The sequence below is a fragment of the Stegostoma tigrinum genome, chromosome 14 (assembly GCF_030684315.1).
Source record: "Stegostoma tigrinum isolate sSteTig4 chromosome 14, sSteTig4.hap1, whole genome shotgun sequence".
Taxonomy (NCBI): Eukaryota; Metazoa; Chordata; class Chondrichthyes; order Orectolobiformes; family Stegostomatidae; genus Stegostoma; species Stegostoma tigrinum.
Window position 1 is genome coordinate 36811240 of NC_081367.1, and position 24712 is coordinate 36835951.

The 24712-nt window shown below is 39.6% G+C and overlaps 1 protein-coding gene across 2 annotated transcripts in view; it reads right to left on the reverse strand.

Annotated features, from left to right (window-relative positions):
- LOC125457818 (guanine nucleotide-binding protein G(I)/G(S)/G(T) subunit beta-1-like) overlaps nucleotides 1–24712 on the reverse strand; it is a 57764-nt gene that overhangs the window by 16684 nt on the left and 16368 nt on the right. For both annotated transcript variants that reach the window (XM_048542454.2, XM_048542453.2), the window contains exons 2-7: nucleotides 16890–16992; nucleotides 9974–10012; nucleotides 9770–9876; nucleotides 7874–7937; nucleotides 7620–7782; nucleotides 4209–4275 (exon numbers count right to left, since the gene is read on the reverse strand). In XM_048542454.2, coding sequence (XP_048398411.1) covers nucleotides 4209–4275; nucleotides 7620–7782; nucleotides 7874–7937; nucleotides 9770–9876; nucleotides 9974–10012; nucleotides 16890–16946 — 497 coding nt within the window. In that variant the 5' untranslated portion in view covers nucleotides 16947–16992. The remainder of the gene's footprint in view (nucleotides 1–4208; nucleotides 4276–7619; nucleotides 7783–7873; nucleotides 7938–9769; nucleotides 9877–9973; nucleotides 10013–16889; nucleotides 16993–24712) is intronic.

Below are 24712 nucleotides of genomic sequence, written 5' to 3' on the forward strand. Positions count from 1 at the left end.
TACATTTCAGGAGTAGTCACCATAATGCCATGAGTTTTAAGATAGTGATAACAGCAGTCCTCTGGTGAAGGTGTTACATTTGAGCAAGGCCAACTACAACAATATTAGGCAGGAACTGGAGAACTTTATTTGGAGGCAGCTGTTTGAGGATAAATCTACATCAGACATGTGGGATTATTTCAAACAGCAGTTGAGAAGAGCCAAGGAATGGCATGTTCCTGCAAGAATTAAGTATAGGTATGGCAAGTTATGAGAATCTTGGATGGTCAGGGATGTTATGACCTTGGTCAAAAAGAAAAAAAGGAAGCATACAGAAAATCTAGGAGAATGGTAACTCAAAGCCCTTGAAGTGTGTAAGGAAAATAGGAAAGAACTTAAACAAGGAATTAGAAGGGCTAAAAGGGATCATGAAAAATTCATTAACAAACAGGCTTAAGGAGAATGCCACGGCTTTTTAGATTAGATTCCCTACACAGTGTGGAAACAGGCCCTCCGGCCCAACACGCCCACACTGACCTTTGAAGCATCCCACCCAGATCCATCCCCCATAACCCACACACCCCTGAACACTATGGGCAATTTAGCATGGCCAATCCACCTAGCCTGCACATCTTTGGACTGTGGGAGGAAACCGGAGCACCCGGAGGAAACCCACGCAGACATGGGGAGAATGTGCAAACTCCACACAGACAGTTGCCCGAGGCTGGAATCGAACCCTGGCGTTGTGACGATGCAGTGCTAACCACTGAGCCACCGTGCCACCCTTATTTATACATACATAAAAAGCAAGAGTGTAGCCAGGAGAAGGGTTGATCCACTCAAGGACAAAGGAGAGAATGTGTGTAGAGCCAGAGGAGGTAGGGGCATCTGGTCAAACACATGAATAGGAAGGAAATAGAAGGATACAGATCCTTAAATTTTAGTATGGAAGGCAAAATATGTCAGCCGAGGCTTGGAGGGCCCATAGAATTCCTATTATGTGGAAACAGGCCGTTTAGCCCAGAAAGTCCAAACTAACCCTCCAAAGTGCATCACACACAGACCTGACTCCCTACACTATATTTTTTACATTACCCTATATAACCTACAAATCCCTGGATACTACAGGGCAATTTAGCATAGCCAATTCACCTAACTTGAACATCATTAGACGGTGGGAGGAAACCGGAGCACCCAGGGGAAACCCATGCAGACGTGGGGAGAATGCACAAATTTCACACAGGCAGTTGCCCAAAGGGCCTGTTCCTGTGCTGTATTGTTCTTTGTTCTTAGAGGCATAGATTTAAGGTAAGAGGGGAAAGGTTTAAAAAAAGAGCCTGAGGGGTAACTTTCTCATGTAGAGGGTGGTGCGGGTATAGAGCAAGCTCCCAAAGGAAGTGGTAGAGGTGTGTACAATTATACATTTAGAAAGGGATCTGGATGACTAAATGAATAGGAAGGGTTTAAGAGGGGCATGGGCCAAATGCTGGCAGATGGGACTAGGTAAGATTAGAATGTCTAGTAGGCACAGATGAGTTGGATCAAAGGATCTGTTTCCCTGCTGTGTGTCTATATGACTGTGTGGCCAAATTCTCCATTAATATCTACCAGAGTGGGTTGGATCTCAAACATCAATGAGTCCGAAAACAAGGAGATAGGCAGATTAGTGGCATGCATAAAGACAATAATCTCTCCCTGAATGCCAGCAAAATGAAGGAGCTGGTTATCTACTTTAAGAAGTGGAGTGGACACACCCCTGCCTGTACCAACAGGGAAGAGATGGAGGTGGTTGAGAGCTTCAAGTTCCAAGGAGGAAATATCACCGATAATCTGTCCTGTTCCATCCACATTGATGTTACAGTCAAGAAAGCATACCAACGCTTCTACTTCCTCAGAAGGCTAAGGAAAGTTGTCAAGTTACACAATGGCTCTTACAGATTTTTACAGCACAATGGAAAGCATCTTATCTGGATGTACCACATCATAGTATGGCACTGCTCTGCCCAAGACTGCAAGAAATTATAGAGAGTTGTGAATGCAGTCTAATCCAACCAGCTTTCCTTCCACTGACTTTCTAAATTGCCCACTGCCTCGGGAAAAGCAGACAACATGATCAAAGCTTCCTCCCACCCTGGTTATAGTCTCTTCCACCCTCTTCCATTAGGCAGATGATACAAAAGTTTGAAAACACGTACCAACAGATTTAAGAACACCTTCTTCCCTGCTGTTATCAGACCTATCAGTGGAACTCAATTATTGGAGCTGATCTTTCTCTGCAACTCCTCTGTAGTTATAAATATTATATTCTGCATTATGTTCTATCAGCCTGATGTGATGACGTGAGGTATGATTTATCAGGTTTGCACAAAATAGAATACTTCTCACTATATCTCAGTACATGTGACAATAACAAACCAAATCAAAGCCATTAGGAACTGTCAACATATAACTTTACTAGCTAAAAATAAGCCTTATAAACTCCCCTTCTGCATGCACACAGACAACAGAAAAGACATGGGTGTTATCAGCAGAGGAAAAGAGTGGGAACACAGTTTAGTGGTCCTTGCTAAGAGTTTGCTGAGATGATTCTTGCACTGATCAGAAAACCACTTCCTGACCATTCTCCTCCAGATGCTTTCATGTTTCTCAAGAGATACAGGTTGACTGCACACTTCTAAAAGATCTTTAAGGATGTTTAATTAAAAGTCTCAGTTTACAACAACTGGTAAAGGAAAAATACACTGGCTTCCTTCAGCTTGACAATGTTTCTTCCTGCAGAGAACAGAGATATTTCTGCAAAACACAGAAACTATGATAACTTCTTTATCTTGCCAACAAAAATCTTGGGCTGTGACAATCTCAATTGTTGGCCAGCAGACATTTGTCATCAGTAACCTGTCACTAGTCCACAGACCACACCAATCAGCTGCCGACTGAATTTTCACTTGTCACAGCTTTTGGCTCTACTTTGCGAACCTTTCACTACTACTGCTTGAACCAGCAGCCGAATAAGCAGCACTTACAATCTGTTTGCAAAGAAGTACAGCAAATCCTCATCAGTCTTGGTTTCAAAGCTGTTCTTTTCTCATTTTAGTCCCCAATTAAAAATATAAAAACCAAAAAGACACTGTCTTTACAACTGGGACAAGTGATATTGACACTTGCATAGCATAGGACAATGGATATCAAAGGCTAATCATATTACTAAATCACTTGATTTGGGCTCTTTGACAAAAGTTAATACAAGAGTTTCTATGGATGATGCAGCCAATGTTCGGTATGTTAACCTTCAAACGTTGTTTAATGAAGTACGGCAAATCAGATACATCATCAAAATAAAAGTCTACAGGTTTAACATGAAGGCAAAAGTAGCCAAGGCACTTGAAAGGGAGTGCAGTGAACAGTTACGTTTCAGGCTAGAGCGAAATATACAATGGCAATGCACTAGGGTTTATCATTAGCACTACTCACATGATAAAATTAAAACATACCTGACTTGTATATAGAAAGCATAATTTCAATGTGTACAGATGACTTAAGAAAAAGAATAAACAATAACAAACAAACTAAGACTTAAAACAGTACATATTAATGAAATTCAGACACGTGGCAGAAGAAATAAAACAGGAATATTAGTATATTTGGTAAGAAAAATGGTGAGGAGCAATATAAACAATTTTAAAAAGAGTGTTTAGGAATCTGGACATTCACGTGCATAAACCTTCAAAGATGCTTGGACAAGTTGAGAAGTCTATTTATAAAAATACAGCATCCTCAACTTCACAAAAAAGGTGGAACAAGGTGTAATGTACAAAGTAGTTATGGTAAATCTTTAAAGAACAATGGTTAGCCATCTGCTGCTGTTATATGTCAAGACCTTGATGAGGATGCAAAACTGATTCATTAGATTATTACACGAAAACAACCAACTGCAGATGCTGAAAATCTGAAACCAAGCAGAAATTACTGGAGGAGTCTTTTTTAAACGCTAACTCTTTTCTCTCCACAGATGCTGCAGACCTGATTTTTCTCCAGCAATTTCCGTTTTTGCATTAGAACACTACAATGGATAGAGGGCTCAGTGTATGCAAATGCTGTTGAACCTTGGGTTATTCGCTTTAAAAAGAGGGGTTAAAAATCTTGAGATGTTCATCATCTTGATTTTGAGAAGAATAAATAAGAAAGAAATCAATTCCAGAGGCAAAATGAATAGTAACTTTTCAACTTACCAGCTGGTATCTCCTGAGCTTGTAACAATCTGATTATCATCCAGAAAGCGACAACACGATAAGTAACCTGTAGAGAAAAATAAAGCAAACATTAACGGTTTGCTTTCATTATCTTCATAATTGGTTCTAAAATGTCTACAATTAATTCTAACATTCAATTTGATACACATTTTCATGTATAACTGCAGAGAAAATATTCACAAGTGGTTTCCAAAAGAAGCAGCTCAATGCAAAAGGCCAAATATAACAAACACAACCCACTGCAAATGCTGGATATTGGAAATTTAAAAAAACAGGAAATGCTGGAGAAACTACAGCTGGTCTGGCAGCAGTGGAGACCAAAAGCATGACAAAGGACTTAAGATATTATCAAATAAAATAATATTAACGGCATGATTGTAACAGTTTTCAATACTTAATTCGAACAATTAGATGACATTCAAACATTGAAGTTCCAATAGAATAAGAAACATAGCAGACAAGCATATGGATGTACATGGAATAGTGTAGGTTAGATGGGCTTCAGATTGGTATGACAGGTCGGCACAAAGTCAAGGGCCGAAGGGCCTGTACTGTGCTGTAATGTTCTATGTTCTACATGCTACCTATAGGCTTACATCAAAGAGTTGCATCTAGAAAATAGCAATTGTTTTTAGTGTGGGTCAAAACCATATTTCTCTTCCTCCAGCAAAAAAAACCATATAATCCCACTTTAAAAAAGCCTCATTATCCATGCATTGGAGAGTGCCTCTAATCTTTTCTGTTGTGGGAACAGATTTAGCAATCTTCCTTCCTTCTCTAAATATTTTCAATACATTATGTCATTGGCATTGTCATTGTAAAGTGCCTTGTCAGAATAAATTCTAACAGTGCTCTTGATGTGAGGTGGTCAATGACTTGTGCAAAATTCAATTATTCAATGAATCAAGTGAACTCTAACATTCGGATAGCCTCCATACTTTCACACTGTAGCAATGAAAACTGCTGCTGATAAGAAAAAGATTTGGAAGTAGGCAAGACAATAAATTGCTGTCACCGACACGAGCGCTATGCTCTTCTTTAAATTGTGCGTGTGCAGCTTTCAGGGGATCAGGTCCAATGGTGGGAGGTCCAGGGGCAGGGGTAAGTGTTCAGGGGTTGGGAAAGGGATGATAAGTGAGAGCTTGGGCATTAGCAAGAGATCAGGATCCAGGAGAAAACCGAAGGGGAAGAGAGTGCGAGTTGTCCTGAAACCCCCAGCTCATTTTCCCCACCTCCCACAACTCCTGGGTTCTCTTTGTCTCTCCCCCTTCCACCCCAGCTCATGGCTCTCCTCATTCCAGAGGTTCCATTCATCCCCTGCAGCCTTTCCCCACCACTGAAGACCCATTTAAAACAGTGCATGCTTCCCTGCATGTATGCAGCTGTGCGTTTGTGTGCCATCACAGTTAAAAGTCTACATTTCATGTCACTGCTTGGGGCTGTGCATTGCTGAATGAACATGCATGTATAGCTACCTGCAGTTGTCGGCGTCAGCAAGCATTGCCATAAATTATTGACTTGTTTGAACTTCTATAAAGAAGCATTTGACAGCACATACAAATTTTATGTTTGTCTCTAGCAGATCATATTGCAGATAATAAGGTGTAGAGCTGGGTGAACACAGCAGGCCAAGCAGCACCACTGCAACTTTTTTTTCCCACCCCTTTTTCTTCCTTGCTTGGAGGCAGCAACTCTTTCTTTTGTTGTTAGTTTCAGAAAAGCATTTTCCAGTACCTTGACCAGAAAGTTGATGGATTGCTCAATCTCATCATAATGGAGTCAAATTTCAACATTACTCAATATATACATTTCGAAGGAATAATCACTGGATATAGAGCAGGAAAATGAATCCTGACTAGTGTTTCTTCTAAGCAGAGGCAGTAATTTAACTAACTATAATACTTCTTTTAGCCTTGGCTACTTCAAAACTAGGAACTTCATGGTTGTATAACTTATCCACATACCACTTTCTTAGGAGGTGAAAATGAACACCACTTCTTGTCTATTAACTGCCCCCACAACACCAGGATTTCCCGTCGTGAAATGGGTTGTTCCACAACTCAGTTCCCAATACCACATATCTTGTTTTTCTTCTTCCCTGGTTTACAATCAATCAATAGCCCCTTTGTGTGCTATTCTTGTTTTGTTTTTCCTCGCTTGTTCTCTCTCTCTGTGCCATCTCCACCTATCCGCTCAATCCTTTCACACTGTCTCCCTAGCCCTATTCCCCATCATCAGCATAAATACCACCTTCTATTGCTGCTTCTAGTCCTTAAGAAGGGTCACTGGACTTGAAACATTAACTCTGTTTCCTCTCCTGGATGCTGCCATTCCTGCTGAGCTTCTATAGTAAATTTTTACTTTTTGTTTGTTACATACTACTTTAAGCCATTATAAGGAAGCACTCCAATTAATATTCACCGCCAGCTAGTTCATTCACAATTCCTTAACTCATGAAGAGTTGTACAGCCACTAATTAAGACAACAAGCTGCCTAAGGTCTTCCCAACTTCCATGAAGATCATAACAAAAGAATTATATATCACCACTGTAAATGAAAATGACAATTGTTTTCCAATTACCCAGAGATGGGCACATTAGCACCTCCACCTCACAATGGTCATTTTTATGAAGACGATCAAAGTAGCTTGTTTCTCTGAATGACTGAGTAGAAAACACCTCATCACTCGACTTGAACCTGCACTGATTAAATTGTTAAGTATACAGATTTGTACTCTTGACTTCAGCTACTGTCTCAACGTCATGAAACAGGCAGCTCCAGGTGTGAGCATCAAGGAGGCCTGTTCTCCAGTTCTCTCACAATAATCTCATCTCCAGAAAGAATCTCCGACTTCACCTGCCAAACAGGATTAATTCTCAAGAAAACCAAAAATATTTCTGCACCATTAACTGCCATTCGTTTGCATCTCAGGAACTGAACTTACAAAATCAGCTAAGTGAAAGACTCACAACTGGGTACAGACTTACTGGATTCTAGGCCACATAAGCAAAGATGTTGGTACTAATTTAAGAAATTCAACAGTTGCAATTTACTTCCTTCACTTTCTCTTTCCATCACATTTGCTTTTGTGTGCATCAAGTAAGGGAGCAATTTCCCCCCCACCACCACACTTTGAAGGATTTATTAATAAATCTTACATCTAAATTCAAATTAAGGGATTTTGATATGGTTTTACCTCTAAGATTTAAAGTTTACAAAAGAGGATTTCAGAAACACAACTTGGCCTACCTCAGTAAGGGATGGGAAGAAGGCAAAAAAAAAAGCAAATTAAGCAATACCTCACTGTCTCAGGCTTAAGAAGTCAGTCATAAGTTAGATCCATCCATTCTCCCTTTGCCGATGACACCATTTACTCCAACATGACCATACCTGTATGCCCTGGCAGTTCCCTGCTCACTCGAACATTGCCCTCCCTCGTTTTCAAGCTGTATATTGAACAGATGTTGTCCAGCCCACCACAAGCAACATAGTTTCCCGATGGAGCATATGCACAAGTCATAACCCATGATGATCGTAAAGGGATAGCGTGCATCTGTAGAAAATACAAGAAAATATCAAGTGGTCACAGAGCTACACAAGATCTAAACTGTGCAACATTATAGTCAAAGCAATTATATTCTTACTTTATTTGTTGTATAACTGTCCCAGATGATTAACTTTCCATCTTGAGATGCACTAACTAGAAGCCTGCAAATATAGAAACACATTTGATGCAGTGAAGAAAGTCAATGTCACAATACAAAGAAGAAATTTTACTCGAACAAAAGCAGGGTTGAGACACTTTAGGAGGCTGTAGAGACACTGATGCTATCTTCAGTGTCCTGTGCCGCTCCTCAATCAGGACAGAGAGAGAGATTTGGCGGGTGTTCACAATTGAAGTAGTAAATTGTGAAAACTCCACTAGTCAGTGGCTTCATAATAAAACAGCACATATTTACTACTAAAAAAAAATCAAAAAATAAAAAGCAAATAAAAACAATTTTTCTAACGAAAAAAAGGGATTTCAAGAACATGGAATGAGGCACCAGAAGCTGTGCACATTGGAAACAGCACCTATTGTGACTTTTGGTAAGAAACTAGACACATTCAGAAGAATTAGGAAAAAAAAATACCAGTGATAACTCTCCGAATCGATATAGAAAATACCAAAAATTGTCAACTAGGAGTTTCAAAATAAATTTGTAACTTTGTAAAGTTAAAGAATTCTACAAAATTTATGTTCCTGCAAAAACATTCATTTAGTGACAATAATGCCCAAAGTCTTATTTTTGTTTCAAAACAAACCCAATAGAATGGTGGATCTGTAAATCAGAAACACAAATGGAAATTGCTGTAAAAGGTTAGCGGGTCTGGAAGCATCTGTGAAGAGAATAAAAGTTAATGTTTCAGATTACGTGATCAATCTGAGGAAGGATCCTCCATTCTGCGGAAGGGTCACGACCCAAAATGTTAACTCTGATTCTCTCCATAGATGCTGCCAAACCTAACAAGCTTTTCCAGCAATTTCTACTTTTTTTTGTTGAACGTCTGATGGCATTACACCATAAATTTGAAAACCAGAAATGAATGGCATCAACTGAAAATTATCCTAAATGAACTGCAACAAAGCGTGCTGTAAACAATTTTTTCCATCGTAATATCTAGGGACTTAACAATGGCAAGATAATGTTCTTGTTTTAGTATGCAGACTGTTGATAAAGGCTTCGATCAATGCATGATAATTCGTCGTCTTTTTCCCCTCCATAGAATATGGGCATCACCGGCATCGCATTTGTTGTCCATCGCAGTTGTCCTTGAACTGAGTGGCTTGTAGGCTATTTCAGGGAGTAGTTAAGAATAAGCCACATTACCACGAGTGTGCGGTCACATATGCCAGACCACACAAGGGCAGCAGATTTCCTCCACTAAATGATACGAATAGCTAGTTGGGTGTTTACTACAGTCATGAAGTCACCACTACGGAGACAATCTTTCAATTCCAGATTTATTATTTTCTAAATTTTAAATTCCACCAGCTGAGATATGAACAAGTACCACAACAGCATTAGCGTGGGGCTTCTAATTACCAGTCCAGTGTCATAATACTAAGCCACCAGCCGTCTGATTGTTGTTCATTCAGGATGCTATGATGTGTGAAATTATGTTGCAAATGTGCACCACTGCAGCATCATTTTTATCCTTGCTTTCAGTAAAACACTGCAATTTCAAGAACAAGCCATATGCATAAGATCATTATAACAATTCCTCTAAATATAGTTGCAAGACATTAATAGATCAGCTCTGGATGCATAAATTTCACTAGAATCAAACCCACTGAACACCTCTAGATATCAGCAATATAAAGCAAAGAAAATGGATTAGCATCACATGGTTTCTAGCTGAATGTTAAATATTAAAGTGCAGATTACACTCAACAATACAAGTGATTCACTGTAAACATCACAGTAAACACAAGAGTAACACTACAAGTTATTGAGCTATCTGATCATATAATCATACATCAATATTCAAACACTAACCTGGAGTCTGATCCCCAATGCATGGCATAGATTTTTGCCAAATGTCCCCTTAATGTTCGCCTTGTACGCATTTGAATTCGACCAACTGAATCCAGCCCAGCTGTGATCTAAAAGAAAGATTCAGTTAGATGCACTTCTATCAACAGGCAAAGAACAAGAAGGTTCATACATGGTATTTGTCCATCTCCCACTAAATGTGTTTACCTGTGCTAAGGTGGAATCACCACATGCTTTTCTTGCATCCTATAATGACAAACAAAATTCTCTTAGCAGATATTTAACATTAAAGGAATAAATCTAATACAATTACTTACGATGCTATTCATTACACCATTCTTTACTGTACATTGTGAAAGTGCCATGCAAATAAAATAACATTTCTTCATGAAGTCATTTGTACATTTGAGGTTTAATTGACATAGGCCTTTGGTCAAATGTCTGTGCCATGCAGCTGTAGATTTTCAGATATCACTCGCACTTGGAATGATCGAACAAGAGTGGCAATGAAAATCTAGAAGAGTATGTTCCTAATGAGTAAATCAAATACCTTTACTACCATTATTTGCAAACTTGCTTTCATGTATTCACTGATTTTTCACTCCTCCACAATGAAGGTGCCACTGGCTTCGTTTACCGGTGCTGGTAACATGAACATGAAACATGAAAAAAATGTCTTTTTGTAGAAAATTACTGTGCAATTTAAGAAACCTGCCTGCTTGTATATTTGTACAGCCCAAGCATTTTTGTTTTCTACCATGTTCAATGCAATTCACACGCGAAAAATTTATCACTTTATTTAGCTTTACACTAACCCATAGATTACATTATCCACTACAATGCATAGATGATTAAGTTAGAAGTGCTGGCAGCAAATGTTTCCTAACATGAATAAATGGTATTGGGGGGGGGGGGGGAAGGAGGAAACATGCAGGAAAGGTTAGGAAGGATGGAATGGAAGAGAGACCATGGAGGGATTTAAAGTAAGAATTTTATATTTAAGATGTAAATGCGCCAGATGGCAATAAAGGACATGGAGCCAACAGGCAATAGGTAAAGAGGACTGGCATGAGTTCAGAAAGGGGGAGGCAATGGCCTAGTGGTATTATCGCTGAACTGTTAATTCCAGAGGCCGAGATAACATTCTGGGGGCCTGGGCTCAAATCCCACCACAACAGATGGTGGAATTTGAATTCGATAAATGTCTGGAATTAAAAGAGTCTACTGATGACCATTGTCAATTGTTGGAAAAATCCACCTGGTTCACTAATGTCCTTGAGGGAAGGAAACTGCCACCTTACCTAGTCTGGCCTACATGTGACTCCAGACCCTATGAATTGTGGCTAAGTCTAAACTCCCCTCTGGACAATAAATGCTGCCTAGCCAGCAACGCTCTCATCCCATGAATGATTTTTTTAGAAAGTAAAACAGGCAAATACTTTCAATTGTTCTGTTTGATTATGGTTTGGTGGATGGAAGGTCAACCAGGACAAGGTTTGAAGAGTTGAACTGAGAAGTAACAAATTTTGTTTTCACAGAATCCATAGAGTGTGGAAACAGGCCCTTCGGCCCAACAAGTCCACACCAACCCTCAGAACATCCCCACCCAGACTGATCCCCCTAATCTATACATCCCTGAACACTACGGACAATTTAGCATGGACAATCCACCTACATCTTTGGACTGTGGGAGAAAACCCACACGGACACAGGGAGAATGTGCAAATTCCACACAGACAGCCACCCTAGGGTGGAAGTGAACCCAGGTTCCTGCTGCTGTGAGGCAGCAGTGTTAATTACTGAGCCACCACACTGTTCTGTAGGAAAGTGTTTCAACATATGGGGGCGGCACGGTGGCTCAGTGGTTAGCACTGCAGCCTCACAGCACCAGGGACCCGGGTTCGATTCCAGCCTCGGGCGACTGTCTGTGTGGAGTTTGCACATTCTCCCAGTGTCTGCGTGGGTTTCCTCCGGGTGCTCCGGTTTCCTCCCACAGTCCAAAGATGTGCAGGTTAGGTGGATTAGCTATGCTAAGTTGCCCATAGTGTTCAGGAGTGTGTGGGTGTAGGGGGATGGGTCTGGGTAGGATGCTTCATGGGGCGGTGTGGACTTGTTGGGCCGAAGGGCCTGTTTCCACGCTGTAGGTAATCTAATCTAATCATATGGGCTTTGGTAGAGACAAGCGACATTATGCAGGTGGAAGTAGGTGGCCTCCAATACAGAGAAGACATGCAATAAGAATTCAGGGTGAAATACTTTGCAGAGGTTATCAGCAATCTGGATGAACTGGAAAGAGTCATCAGGCACAGCGATCAAAATTGCAGTTATGCAAAATAGTTTGTGGCAGGAATTGTTTCACTTTTCACAGTTTTGGAGGTGTTTAAGTTCATTCTGATCTGCTCAAATTGAAACGAACCCGTGAACGACTGTCCCCTATCAATACACCAGACTGTGCACTTTGTAAAGTAAAAACATATACACGAATTGTACCCATTTCAACTCAATGGAGGTGACATTCTCTCTCAGGTTCATTTCTCAAGGTAACACTTTGACCAAACAGTGTTAATCTGTCCGGTTTAAACTTAGATCAAAACACTTAGCAGTAAACAGTCCTTTGCCAACAAATCAGCACTCTCTTCTCACAGCACAAGAAGGTTACTTTTCCTTTGAACTGTTTTGCAAACTGTCCTGATTGAATGCCGAAGAGCTATGAGGAAGCTTTTATTTTCCAAGAATGACTAGAGGAGCACGCACTTAGGTGTGCCAATCTTAATTTTAGAAGTTATTTTGTTCAAGCAAATTAGATTAGCAAATCTTAGCCAGAATATAAGCAAGGTTACCACTGTTTTCGTTGGACACTGACCAGAGCGTACCATATCAAGGTTTCTGCATCTCATCAGCAATGTTTAGTAGATGTTTAAATAGATGGATGCTGCATATGGTCTGCCACAGTTATATTAAATTTCCACAGCTGACAAGTCCCAATAAACACTCTGTCTATTCACTGGTGAATAACAACCATGATCAGGCAATCCTTCTTGCTGTCTTTAGAACTATATAAATGAGTAAATTAATGTTTCAAATCCAGCGGCCTTTCTTCTAAATAGTACAGAAGAAAGGTTACCCTATTTGAAATGTTAACTCTGCTTTCTCTCCACAGATTCTGTCAGACCTTTTGAGTTTCTTCAACAATTTCTGTTTTTGTTTCAGATTTCCAGCATCTGTTGTTCTTTATTTTTAATCAATAGGAGTAGTTGGCCTAGGAGAAGGTGCAGCAAAAAAAGTGAAAGAATTGAAAACAATGTTTTTTTTTGAAAACACAATATTTTGTGGACAAGGAATATCAGGTGAGATAAAACTGGATTTGTTCAAGGAACCTGAAACACCAAAATGTACTAGCATGAACAAGTTAGACAATTCAGTGAGGAAGATCATACATCTTCAAACTCAACAATAGCGAATAATGGAGCTTCGATCTTCCTTAAGTCTCAACTGACATTTTAACTTTGGCTCACTTCTTCTACAAGGAATAAACTAGATAGAGAAAAAAAAAGAGAACGTTGCATTTACAAAAGGCATTTGATAAGGTGCCAGATAAAAGATCACTACACAAGATAACAGTTTATTGCGTTGGGGGCAATATATTAGTGTGAATAGAAGAGTGGCTAACCAATAGGAAGCAGATTATCAGGATAAAAGATATCTTCAGGCCTCAACAGTTTACGTCTACTTTAATGATTTGGTTAAAGGAACAAAGTCCATTGTCGACAAATGTGACAATCAGAAGATGTCAGAAGTGACTCCAAAGGAATGCAGAAAAAGTGAATGGGCACACATTTGACAATTGAAGTGTAATCCATGAAAATGAGAAATACTCTCCTTTGATAGGAAAATAGTAAGGCAAATCATTATTTAAATGGAGAAAATTTCGGAATTCTGCAGATCAGAGGATCTGCAATTTCAAGTACATGAATCACAAAAAAGACTAGCATGCAAGTACAGCAAGTAACTAGGAAGACAAATGGAACTCAGACAGAGTTGTACAGCCCGGAAACAGACCCGTCCATTCAATGTGTCCATGCCAACCAGATATTCTAAATTAATCTAGTCCCATTTGCCAGCATTTGGCCCAAAGCCCTCTAAACCCTTCCTATTCATGAGCCCATCCAGATGCCTTTTAAATGTTGTAATTGTACCAGCCTCCACTATTTCCTCTGGCAGCTCATTCCATACACGCAGCACCCTGTACGTGAAAAGGTTACCCTTTAGATTCATTTTAAATCTTTCCCCTCTCACCTTAAATCTATGCCCTCCACTTTTGGACTTCCCTACCCTGGGAAAAAGACTTTGGCTATTCATCCTATCCATGTCCCTCATGATTTTAGTAACCTTCAGGAACTGTGAACCTGCACCAAGAACACTTTGTTTGGCAACACTCTCCAGGACCCAACCATTAAGTGCGTAAGTCCTGCCCTCATCTGCCTTACCAAAATGCAACACCTCACATTTATCTAGATTAAAATCCATCTGCAACTCCTTGGCCCATCTGATCAAGGTACTCTGAGATAACTTTCTTTACTGTCCACTACCCCACCAATTTTGGTCTCACCTGCAAACTTACTACCCATTCCTGTTATATAAGTTATTTGAATGTGAATATAGATGACAAAAAGCAGTAGACAGAGCACCAATCAAGTTAGTGAGGCACGATTTCCCACGCACAAAGCCATGTTGACTATCCCTAATCAGTCTTTGCCTTTCCAAATACATGTAAATCCTGTCCCTCAGAATGTCCTCCAACAATTTACCCATCACAGACATCAGACTTCCTGGTCTATAGTTCCCAGCTTTTCCTGACCACCTTTCTTAAATAGTGGCACGTTAGCCACTCTCCAGTCTTCCAGCACCTCATCTGTGGCTATCGCTGATACAAATATCTCAGCAAGAGGTCCAACAATCACTTCCCTAGCTCCCCTCAAAGTTCTAAGATACATCTGATCAGGTCTGGGGATTTATCCATCTCTATGCATTTTAAGATGTCCTCTGTAATCTGGAACTTTTCAAGATGTCACGATTTCTCTCCGATTTCTCGAGCTTCCATATCCTTCAAGACAGTGAACACTAGTGCAAAATACTTGCTTAGTATCTCACCCATCTCCTGCAGTTCCACATATAGATGGCCTTATTGAACTTTAAGGGTCCCTATTCTCTCCCCGGTTAATCTTTTGCCCTTAATGTATTTGTAGGATCTCTTTGGATTCTCCTTAACCCTATTTGTTCAGAGAAGACTCACTAGACTGATTTGTTGGTCCCGGGTTGGGTCTATACTGATTGGAATAGAGAAGGTGGTGATCTGAATGAAATAAGACTCTAAAGGGTCTGGACATGGTATCTGCTAACAGTGACCTCTTGTGGGAATTTAGAATTAATTTCAAAAAGGATCTCAACTCTCCCTCCCATTCCTTAGACAACATGTCCATCCTGGGCCTCCTGTAGTTCCATAATGGTGCCACCCGTAGGTTGAAGGAACAGCAACTCATATTCTGCTTGGGAATCCTGCAACCCAACGGTATCAATGTGGATTTCACAAGCTTCAAAACCTCCCCTCCCACCACTGCATCCCTAAACCAGCCCAGCTCGTCCCCACCTCCCTAACTTGTTCTTCCTCTCACCTATCCCCTCCTCCCACCACAAGCCACACCTCTATTTCCTACATACCAACCTCATCCCACCCTCTTAACCTGTCCATCCTCCCCAGACTGACCTATGCCCTCCCTATCTCCCCACCCATACTCTCCTCTCCACCTATCTTCTCCTCTATCCATCTTCGGTCCGCCTCCCGCGCTCTCCCTATTTATTTCAGAATCCTCTGCCCATCCCTCTTTTCTGATGAAGAGTCCAGGCCCGAACCATCAGCTTTTGTGCTCCTGAGATGCTGCTTGGCCTGCTGTGTTCATCCACCTCCACACTTTATTATCTTGGATTCTCCAGCATCTGCAGTTCCCATTATCTCTGATCACATTTAATTAGGGAATGTTCAGTAATTTCCTCAGTGTGTTGTTATGGTTGGAATTGTCTTCTGTTGGACAGTGTTAATTTCCAATACTTAATACTTGACTTAAGTGAGGAATTAACAATTAAACAGACTATAACAGACTATAATTGAAACAATTTCTGCTTTGGGGTATAGTTAATCACTACGAGATAACAATATATGTCAGGCAGATGCAAAAACGGTCCAACTGATACCATCTAAACTTTGGTTAAGATCTACGGAATTGCTCGGCTAAGAGGGACAAGCTGTTATAAAAAGGGAAATCTTACAAAGTGATGGGTATTTAAAAGCATGAATGAGACAACCGTAGAAAGGTGATACATCATACTCTCACAGCCAAGAATTGACAATGCACTGTTTATACATTTATAAGCCAGTTAGCGTTCAGGATATACCTCGATCATGCACAATAGCAAGTGGTTGGCATGGATTAATAATGTCCATGTTTTAGTTGTCAGAAGCACAAGGAAAACTGGCCAAAGACATAAGAACATCACAAGAGAATAGAACAGGAGACTGGTGCAGTCAGGCCAGTGTTGCAAATAGCATCCTGAATTTGATAGACTGTAAAACCATGATATAATCAAGTATAATTTCTTCTGTGTTTGTAAAAATACAATGTAATAAATTCTGTAAAATATGTAGAATCATATTTTAATAAATCTTGTAATGATCAGTAAACGTGAACTAGTAAACTTTAGACTGATACTTTAAACTCAATCTAAAATACTGTTTGATTTCAGTCTTAAAGCTGAAGTGCACCCTCAAAATTTTACAATACCCCAACAAGCAGTGGAAACTGCATCCTTACCCCTAGATACTTTTAATCAACCTGTTCAGACCTTTGCAGTAGGCAGAACTTGAACTAAAGCTTTCTGGACAGGTTTTTGATTGACAAGGAGTCACAAAAGTGGAATTAAGGCCAGATCAGAAAACACATTTTCTTATTATGAAAATTATTAACAGTTAAATCTTATTAAAAGTTCCATATTAAACAGCCTAACAATTTCCTTTATATTCTGTTCTTTTAATTGAATGTAAGAGTGCATAGATGATGTAAAATCTTACCCTAATTTGATTCCGCAATTGCTCTGCTTCTTGCCGTAACTGTTCCAGTTCACTCATTGTCGTGGCTTGACAGCAAATGTCCACAGACTATCAGGAAGCAGATCTACAATGCAACACATCTCTAGTCAGTACTAGTCAAATTCATTCAGCTATCACAGAGTTACATTATATGCACTATGACTGATTACAATATTTGAGGATATTGTAGGAATAAACAGGCGAATACTTCTGAAAGTTCAGTCCTCAGTACAACCACCATCTCCCACACCACTCCAAACAATTACACCTACATCTCAAAAAAGATTTGCAGTGCAGTTTAATCTCAAAAATAATTTGGTTGAATGAAATTTACAGCTGAATTTAACCAATGAATCAATAAACCAAAGTGTATATCCAAACTTAGGTAGATATCACAGGAAATAAATCTCAAATACACCCAATTATGTAGTGATATACAACAAAGACATAGTTCATATTGCCATTTATCTTCCCCTTCAGCCTCTTCATGCCTTTCTCAGAAATATCCCATTGTAGCCATTTATCCCATCCTCTCTCATGTAATCTAATGTCCTCTTGAATGCATCTACACTGTTTATTTCAACCACTCCTTGTGACAGGAAGTTACACATTCTCACTGCTCGAGGTAAATAAGTTTACTGAATTCTCAACTGAAGCTCTTCATGACTACCTTAACAGCCTCCAGTGATGCTCTTTTGCAAGAAATATTCTGTATCAATTTTAGCAAAATTTCATAATTGGCTCCTCACCCCACTGCATTTGGAAATTTAAAGGCCTCCAATAGTTCACTCCTTCAGTCACTTTATACGTAGCAAAAAGAGAGATTCGCCTAATCATTACTTCCTGAAATGCATACTAGTGCATCGCTGTAATCTTGTGTAAACCTTCTCTGCAGCATCTCCAGTAACACCAGTTCCTTTTTTTTAAAAAAAGGCAATCAGAACTGTACACCAAGGTTAGATATAGTTTCAGCTCAACTTCCTTGTCCAACTCGTACTTCATTTGCTTTCTTTTAAAATGGTCCTGATAACCTGAACTGCAACTTTTAGTAATTGGCACATTTGTACTGAAATCCCTTTGTTCTTTAAATCCAGCTAGTCTCTCAGCTTCCAATGGCTTACCTCTGTTTCTTATCAAAACATACTTCTCCCTGTTCATCAACATTGAGCTTCAATCAGATTTTGGACCACGCGCCTAACCTAACCATTTGCAAATTGCTTACTTCTTCATTGCAATTTACATCTCTACCTATTTCAGTGCCATCTGCAAATTTGGCTATAGTACTCTCTAATCCTATTTCCAAGTCATTAATATAGAGTATTAGATACACGCAATGAGTTCTATGACACTATAAAGAGAATGGTCGACTCCTGGTGCATACTAGTCAGTTCAAGTAACACAGATAAAAGTTTTGAAACACAAGGGAACAGCCTACACATACATTGTTCGAAATTGAAGGAGTCAAACAAAGTAATTTTAATGATTGGATCAAGGTATTAGAGGAGTAAATTCCATGCAAGAAGCTGTCATAAAAATTACTCAATAACAAAAAACAAATCAATTCCTTCAGTAATTAATATCCATGCTCATGACCAAAAGACTGCAATAGCTGGACAGCAGCACATATGGCTGCTGAATAAGCTGTTCATAAAATTAAACACTTGTTCTGTTATCCCATAAACCAAAGAGAAAGATGCAACGTAGGCAAGTGAGAAGGCAAATAGCCAGGGTAAGAAAAGAATAGCTGAGAATGCCAAGAATTTTTCTTCAGGCCAGAAAGAGTAAAAGCAAAAATCTTCAGAAACTCCCCACTCCCAAACTCATCCCAAGACCAGCATGCTCCCCTCATCCCCGCCTCCTCGACCTGTCCACCTTCTCTCCACTTATCTGCTCCACTATCCACCTACCACTACCTCCCCTTTTCTCTCTCTATTTATTTCAGAGCTCCTGTCCCCTCCCCAATTTCTGAGGAACAGTCTAGACCCGAAACATCAGCTTTCCTGCTCCTCTGATGCTGCCTGGCCTGCTGTGTTCATCCAGGTCCACATCTTGTTATCTTTACAATAAAACTCCTGTGCATAGGCTCACTGAAGTCAATGGGCATTACCATATAGCAGAATTGACTTGTGTGCAGCAACGGGCTGCCAAACCACGTATGCAAGAGGTATCCCTGAAATGAATGAGAAAGCAGCACAGAACTACACTTAGAAAGTGTGTCTTTCGTATCTCATGTTTGGATCCACTCCACAAGCAAAGTGGCAAGCTACAGAATGAGGAATGCGACCAACAGCAAGGTGGGTTGGGGGTATGTGTGAAGCAGAAGCAAGCAAGGGGCCAACCAACAGGGAATAGAACAGCTAACGGCTCTGTGGTGAGGGGGATGGCCAGAGGCCAGAGGCTCTGTCATGGCAACGTGAGGTCATTGCCATCATCTATACATGCGCATTCAGTTAGCATTATGTCAGCAACACCGTTTTTGTCTTTTTTCCTTATTTCAGACTGTCAGCAGTATTTTGCATTTGTATTCGACATAATTTAGTTCCAATTTAAGTCACATTTCCTTAAAAGTTGTTCAATTTCTCCTCTCCATAAAACATTCATTGTTACTAGGCTAGCTACTGCCAGCCTCTCATTTCCTCAGAGATCAGAACACAATCAATTATGAGCTGCTAAAGTTGGTAGCAGTCAACATCCTTTTGCATTGAGCTGTACCATGCAGGACAACAATTTGTTGGGAAAGACTATTAAAACTCAAGATCAGTTAAAAGGATTACTTACTTTCCACTTGTCAACTCTCATTTCAAACTACAAAAATACATACACCCCAACTACAATGGAAACCAAAAAAATGTTCAGATCAAATATTAAGTTCTGCCCAACAGCTCTCATTATCATCTCATCCCACCTGCCCACTTCATGCGTCTTAAAACCCAAATTTGACTGTATTAAATTATTACTTTCTAATTAACTACCTTGAATTTCAATCTTTATTCCATTCTCATATGACCTTGGCCACAGTTTAATGAAAAACAATTTTTAAATCTTGGGTTATTGACCAAACAGAAAGATAATCGAGGGCCGAAGGGCCTGTTCTGCGCTGTATTGTTCTATGTTCTATGTTCTATAATGAAACACAAGTGAAAATTAATAAGGACAGAGTTAGCAGTCACATGGAGAAAGGTGAGTTGAACAGGAAATTTGTGTGTATTAATTTGGCATTTTTGAAGAGGTAATAGAAAGGTTTGATGCGGGTCATGCAATCCACGTGGTGTACATAAATCTCCAGAAAGCACTCAAAGAACCACACAACAGTGATGAGAAACATTATAGTTAAAAGCACAGTAGCAATGTACATACAAAAATGGTGACAGGAAACACAGTAGCAGTCAACAGATATCTTTTAGCCTGGGGCAAGATTTATAATGGAGCTCATCAGGAGTCTTATTAAAAAACAACCTTGATTTTCTGGATATGATCAAATGACTGGTGAGCACGAGGACGAGGACAATTTCAAAGTTAGCCGATGACATGAAACTTGGAAGCATTATAAACCATAAGAGGAGTATAAAACTTCAGTAAGACATAGACAAGTTAGTGGAGTGGGCAGATAGGTGACAGGTGAAGTTAAATGCAGTGAAGTGTGAGGTGAGGAAAAATACATACAGACAACGTAATTTAAACGGCACAATTCTAAAGAGGGTGCAGGGGCAGAGGAACCTTAGGTGTATGTGTATACAGATCATTGAAAGTGGCAGCACTGCTGGAGGAAGCTGTTAATAAAACATCCCAATATCCATTGCTTTGTGAATGAGGGCAGAGAATACAAGAGCAAGGAAGTGAAGCTGAATATGAGTAGAAGACAATTGTTTGACCATAGCTGGAATACAGTGCACAGTTCTGAGCGCCACACTATAGGATGGTTGTGAACACATTAGAAAATGTTAAGAGATTCACAAGAATGGCTCTAAGGATGAGTAGCTTCAGTATGAATAAAGAGTGGAAGGTTGGGTTGTTCTCCTTGGACAGAAAGCAACGAATAGGAGATCAGAGAGAATTTTTCAGTCACGAGGGGGTTCATCAGTGCAGATGGAGGGAAACTGTTTCTGCTTGTAAAATGATCAAGAATGAGGGGCAGAAACGTAAAGTGATTTGCAAAAGAAGCAAATGCAATGTTAGCAGAAACTTTTTCACACAAGTGGTTTCAGGCACGGAATAACTGCTTGAAAGTTTAGCAAAAGCAGGTTCAATTAAGGCATTCAAGGAGGCACTAGATGATTATTTAAACAGATGCAACATGCGAAAGTAAGGGGGGAAAATAACAGAAGAATTTCACAAAGTCATGATAATGATGCTTGTTTGGAGAGTTGGTGGCGACATGATGGGCAAAATTGCCTCCTTCTGCACCGGAGATGAAGACAGAAGTAAGAGAAATATTGCCATAATTCCAAATCTTTTTTGATAACTACAACTATTACACATTAATGACCAGCTTCAGTGACTGCTTCCATTAATAAATCTACATACACTGTTTCCAAAATGTGTGTGTTTTTTTAAAAAGAAAAATGACATGGATGACAGGCAGAACACTATTCATCAGAATTTCTCAAAGTACAATTCGTTTCCATCAGAATCAGGAAGCTAAACATAGTGCAATATCACTTATTAAGCTTGAATAGTAATACTTGCAACAGCATTTTGGAAAAGTTTTGAAACCACGTGCTTAACTGCACTTCTGTTTAAAAAAAACAGGAAACTCTATACCACACCTCTTTGCAATTGATATAGTGTAACTAGGGAGCCACAAATTTACTGCGCTGCAAGTCTTGAAACAAACTAGCTGTGCAACCTTAACCTATTAAAAGTGCTACACCCATTATCTGATCTCAAAAGTAGCATGATCTGCAACAAATAACTTCATTGAACATGCCAAAAAACAGGAGGTGATTTACATTGAATTTTCACTTTTCAAGCTAACTCTGAAACTTCAATTAGAAATCTAAAGTCAAATAGTGTCATGTAATCATAACTATCACACCATCTTACATTAATGCACTTGAAACTCACTAACAGCAATTACTACAGTATATATAAAACTTACAATCTCACTGGGGAGCCCTGGGGAGGACGGGTCTAACTGTGGATGTTAAACCATGACAAAAGTTTAGCTTCAATTGTAGAACTGAAAGTTGAATTTAAAACCATCATGATTTTAAACTTAAAACGAAAAATAGAGTTTTATAGATATTTGCATTAAAGCCAGTCATCACATTTTTGTAACATAGGTACATTTTGAAAAAAAAACCAGAAGCTTCCATTACCTAATGCTGACTTTCCAACATGACGCAGCAATAAGTCAAATACATCACTAGATACAAATGAGTTATCAGAAGTGTTGTTATTAAATTATGACAGTCAAGCACTTTCTTTAAAAATAAACACTAACTCAAAGCACTTATTATTTCTGCCACATCTTGGCCCTTCAAAATTACAGGGATTTTCTTTGCAGATTAAGTCACTGTGTTACATTTTTATATTTGTCCAAATCTCGTATGTGACACCCTAATCATGGGAAACATGTGATTGAACTGCATGTTTTTCTTTTATAATTTCTCAAATTCACCTCACCAGGTGAAACTGCCACACTCTACTGTTCATCTTAGCCACCTAATGAGAAAAACAATGCAGCAAAGTGCACAGTACAATCTTCAACTCAGATACAAGGTCAAAGGAAAATGTATGGCCCACAACAGACAATTTTCTGATTTTCTAATGAATGCAATGTTGTCTCTGTTTTGCTTTGACACCATCATAAATCCATACTGGATGCATCAGAGAACCAAAAGAACTGAGGTCAGCAGTCTGTGGATCTAATTCCACTGCAATGGCACAACTTAGGTACCAAGACTACAATGGAGGTGCTGACTGCATTATCTCAAATTAAGTCCATTCTTGCTGACCCAATGAGGGAGCATCATTCCCATTTTCCTTGCTTCCTGTCCAAATACAACAGGGAGTTACAACAAAAATACTTTGTCAACAAATCCAAAGCAACACTTGAATGTTTTTACCCAGTTTCATTTTCAAATAGGTTAGAAAAAAATATCAAGCTTTTGTGAAGTAATTTAGGTTGTTGTGACAATATTTAGAGAACACAAACAAGATGTTTTTGAAGGCCTCACTTCCTTTTGGCATGTACAAGGGGGGAAAAAAATTATATAATCTAAGAGTCCAGTAAAACAACTAGTCTGAAAGCACAAATCTGTTGACAAAAGATTCTAAATCAATGAAAGGCTCATAATGTACAATGCCAATTTCCAATCATTAGGAATCTTAAACCCTAAGTAATCATAGCAAATATGTTTAGTAAAATTTATCCAAATGCAATGTCCCATATTAGAGAAGTACTTTAACCACATTAATCCAGTTAACTCAAAACCTCTCATCCATGCTGTTGCCCAACAGCTACTCTGCTATTGCTTCCAGAACATTCTTAGAAAGGCACAAAGATTTTTGCCACAATGCAGAATCTGTGTTTGGAAAAGCTGGGAATGCCAAGTCATGCCACAAAACCAGCATCTCATTTTTGTAGGGACAGGATTGGGGATTGTCAGTGGTTTGCATGTTGAGTTGCAGCTGGACTTTAAGTGAAAAGCTGTTTCCAATTAAACTGGAAAATGAAGTCACTGGAATGAAGCTATGACCAAGTAAGAGCAAGTCTGTTCTCAGTGTAGTTCACTTGGGCAGCCATGGCACCAATTATTAGGAAGAAAGGCACCAGTTGGAATTGTACAAAGTAGGCATGCTGTGCATCAAATATACATATATAGACATTTTTGTTTCATTTATTCATAAGATTTCTCAAAATATCCTGAAAATGGTGGTGAGCTGCTTTAAAATGTTGCAGCTGTGGATGGATGGGCCAGGAGGAGGAGGAGGAGGAGGAGGCACAATGATGTTGTAAAGGGAGTTCCAGGATTGTGATCCAGTGACAATGAAGGTATGACAATAATATCCTACATCAGGACGGTATGCTGCTTGGAAGGGAACTTGCAGGTGGAGGGGTTGCATGCCTCTGTTGTCCTTATTCTTCTACGTGACAGAGGTCACCAGTTTGGAAAGCTGCGCAGCAGTACTGCATTGTACACAGTATACACCATTGACGCTATCAGATGAAGAAGGTGGTGGTGAACAGGATGTCAATCAAATGGACTATTTTGTCCTGGATGTTGTCAAGCTTCACGTGTTTTTACAGCTACATCCATCCAGAGAAGGAGTGTATTCCATCATATGCCTGACTTTTGCCTCTTTGATGGTGGACAGATGAGATTACTTGCCACTGAATTCCCATCCTCCAACCTGTTCTTGTAACCAGCCATTCTAATTGTTTTTCTTCTGCATTGACCTCTGAACTTCTTGTGTCACAGTGGCTTCTAGAACTGGAGGTCAATACTGCAATCCACCTTGGTAAGGTGTCCACTGTGCGCAGAGCCATGGAGCAGAGCACAGTATTTATATGGCTGACTCAATTCAGTTTCTGGTCAGCGGTTAGATTCACTCTCCTGTCACTGGAGACAAAAATGCCTCTCACCACTTTCCCAAGCCTGTCCAGGTCTTGCTACATATGGACATTGGCTTCTTCAGTATCTGAGGAATCACAGATGCTCAATTTTGTGCCATCAAACATCCCCATTTCTGATGGAGGGAATGTCAATGATTAAGCAGTTGAAGATGGTTGAGCCCTGTAGTGATGCTCAGAGCTGATAACTGAGCTGTTCATTCTCATATGTCATTTTTCACTTCATTGA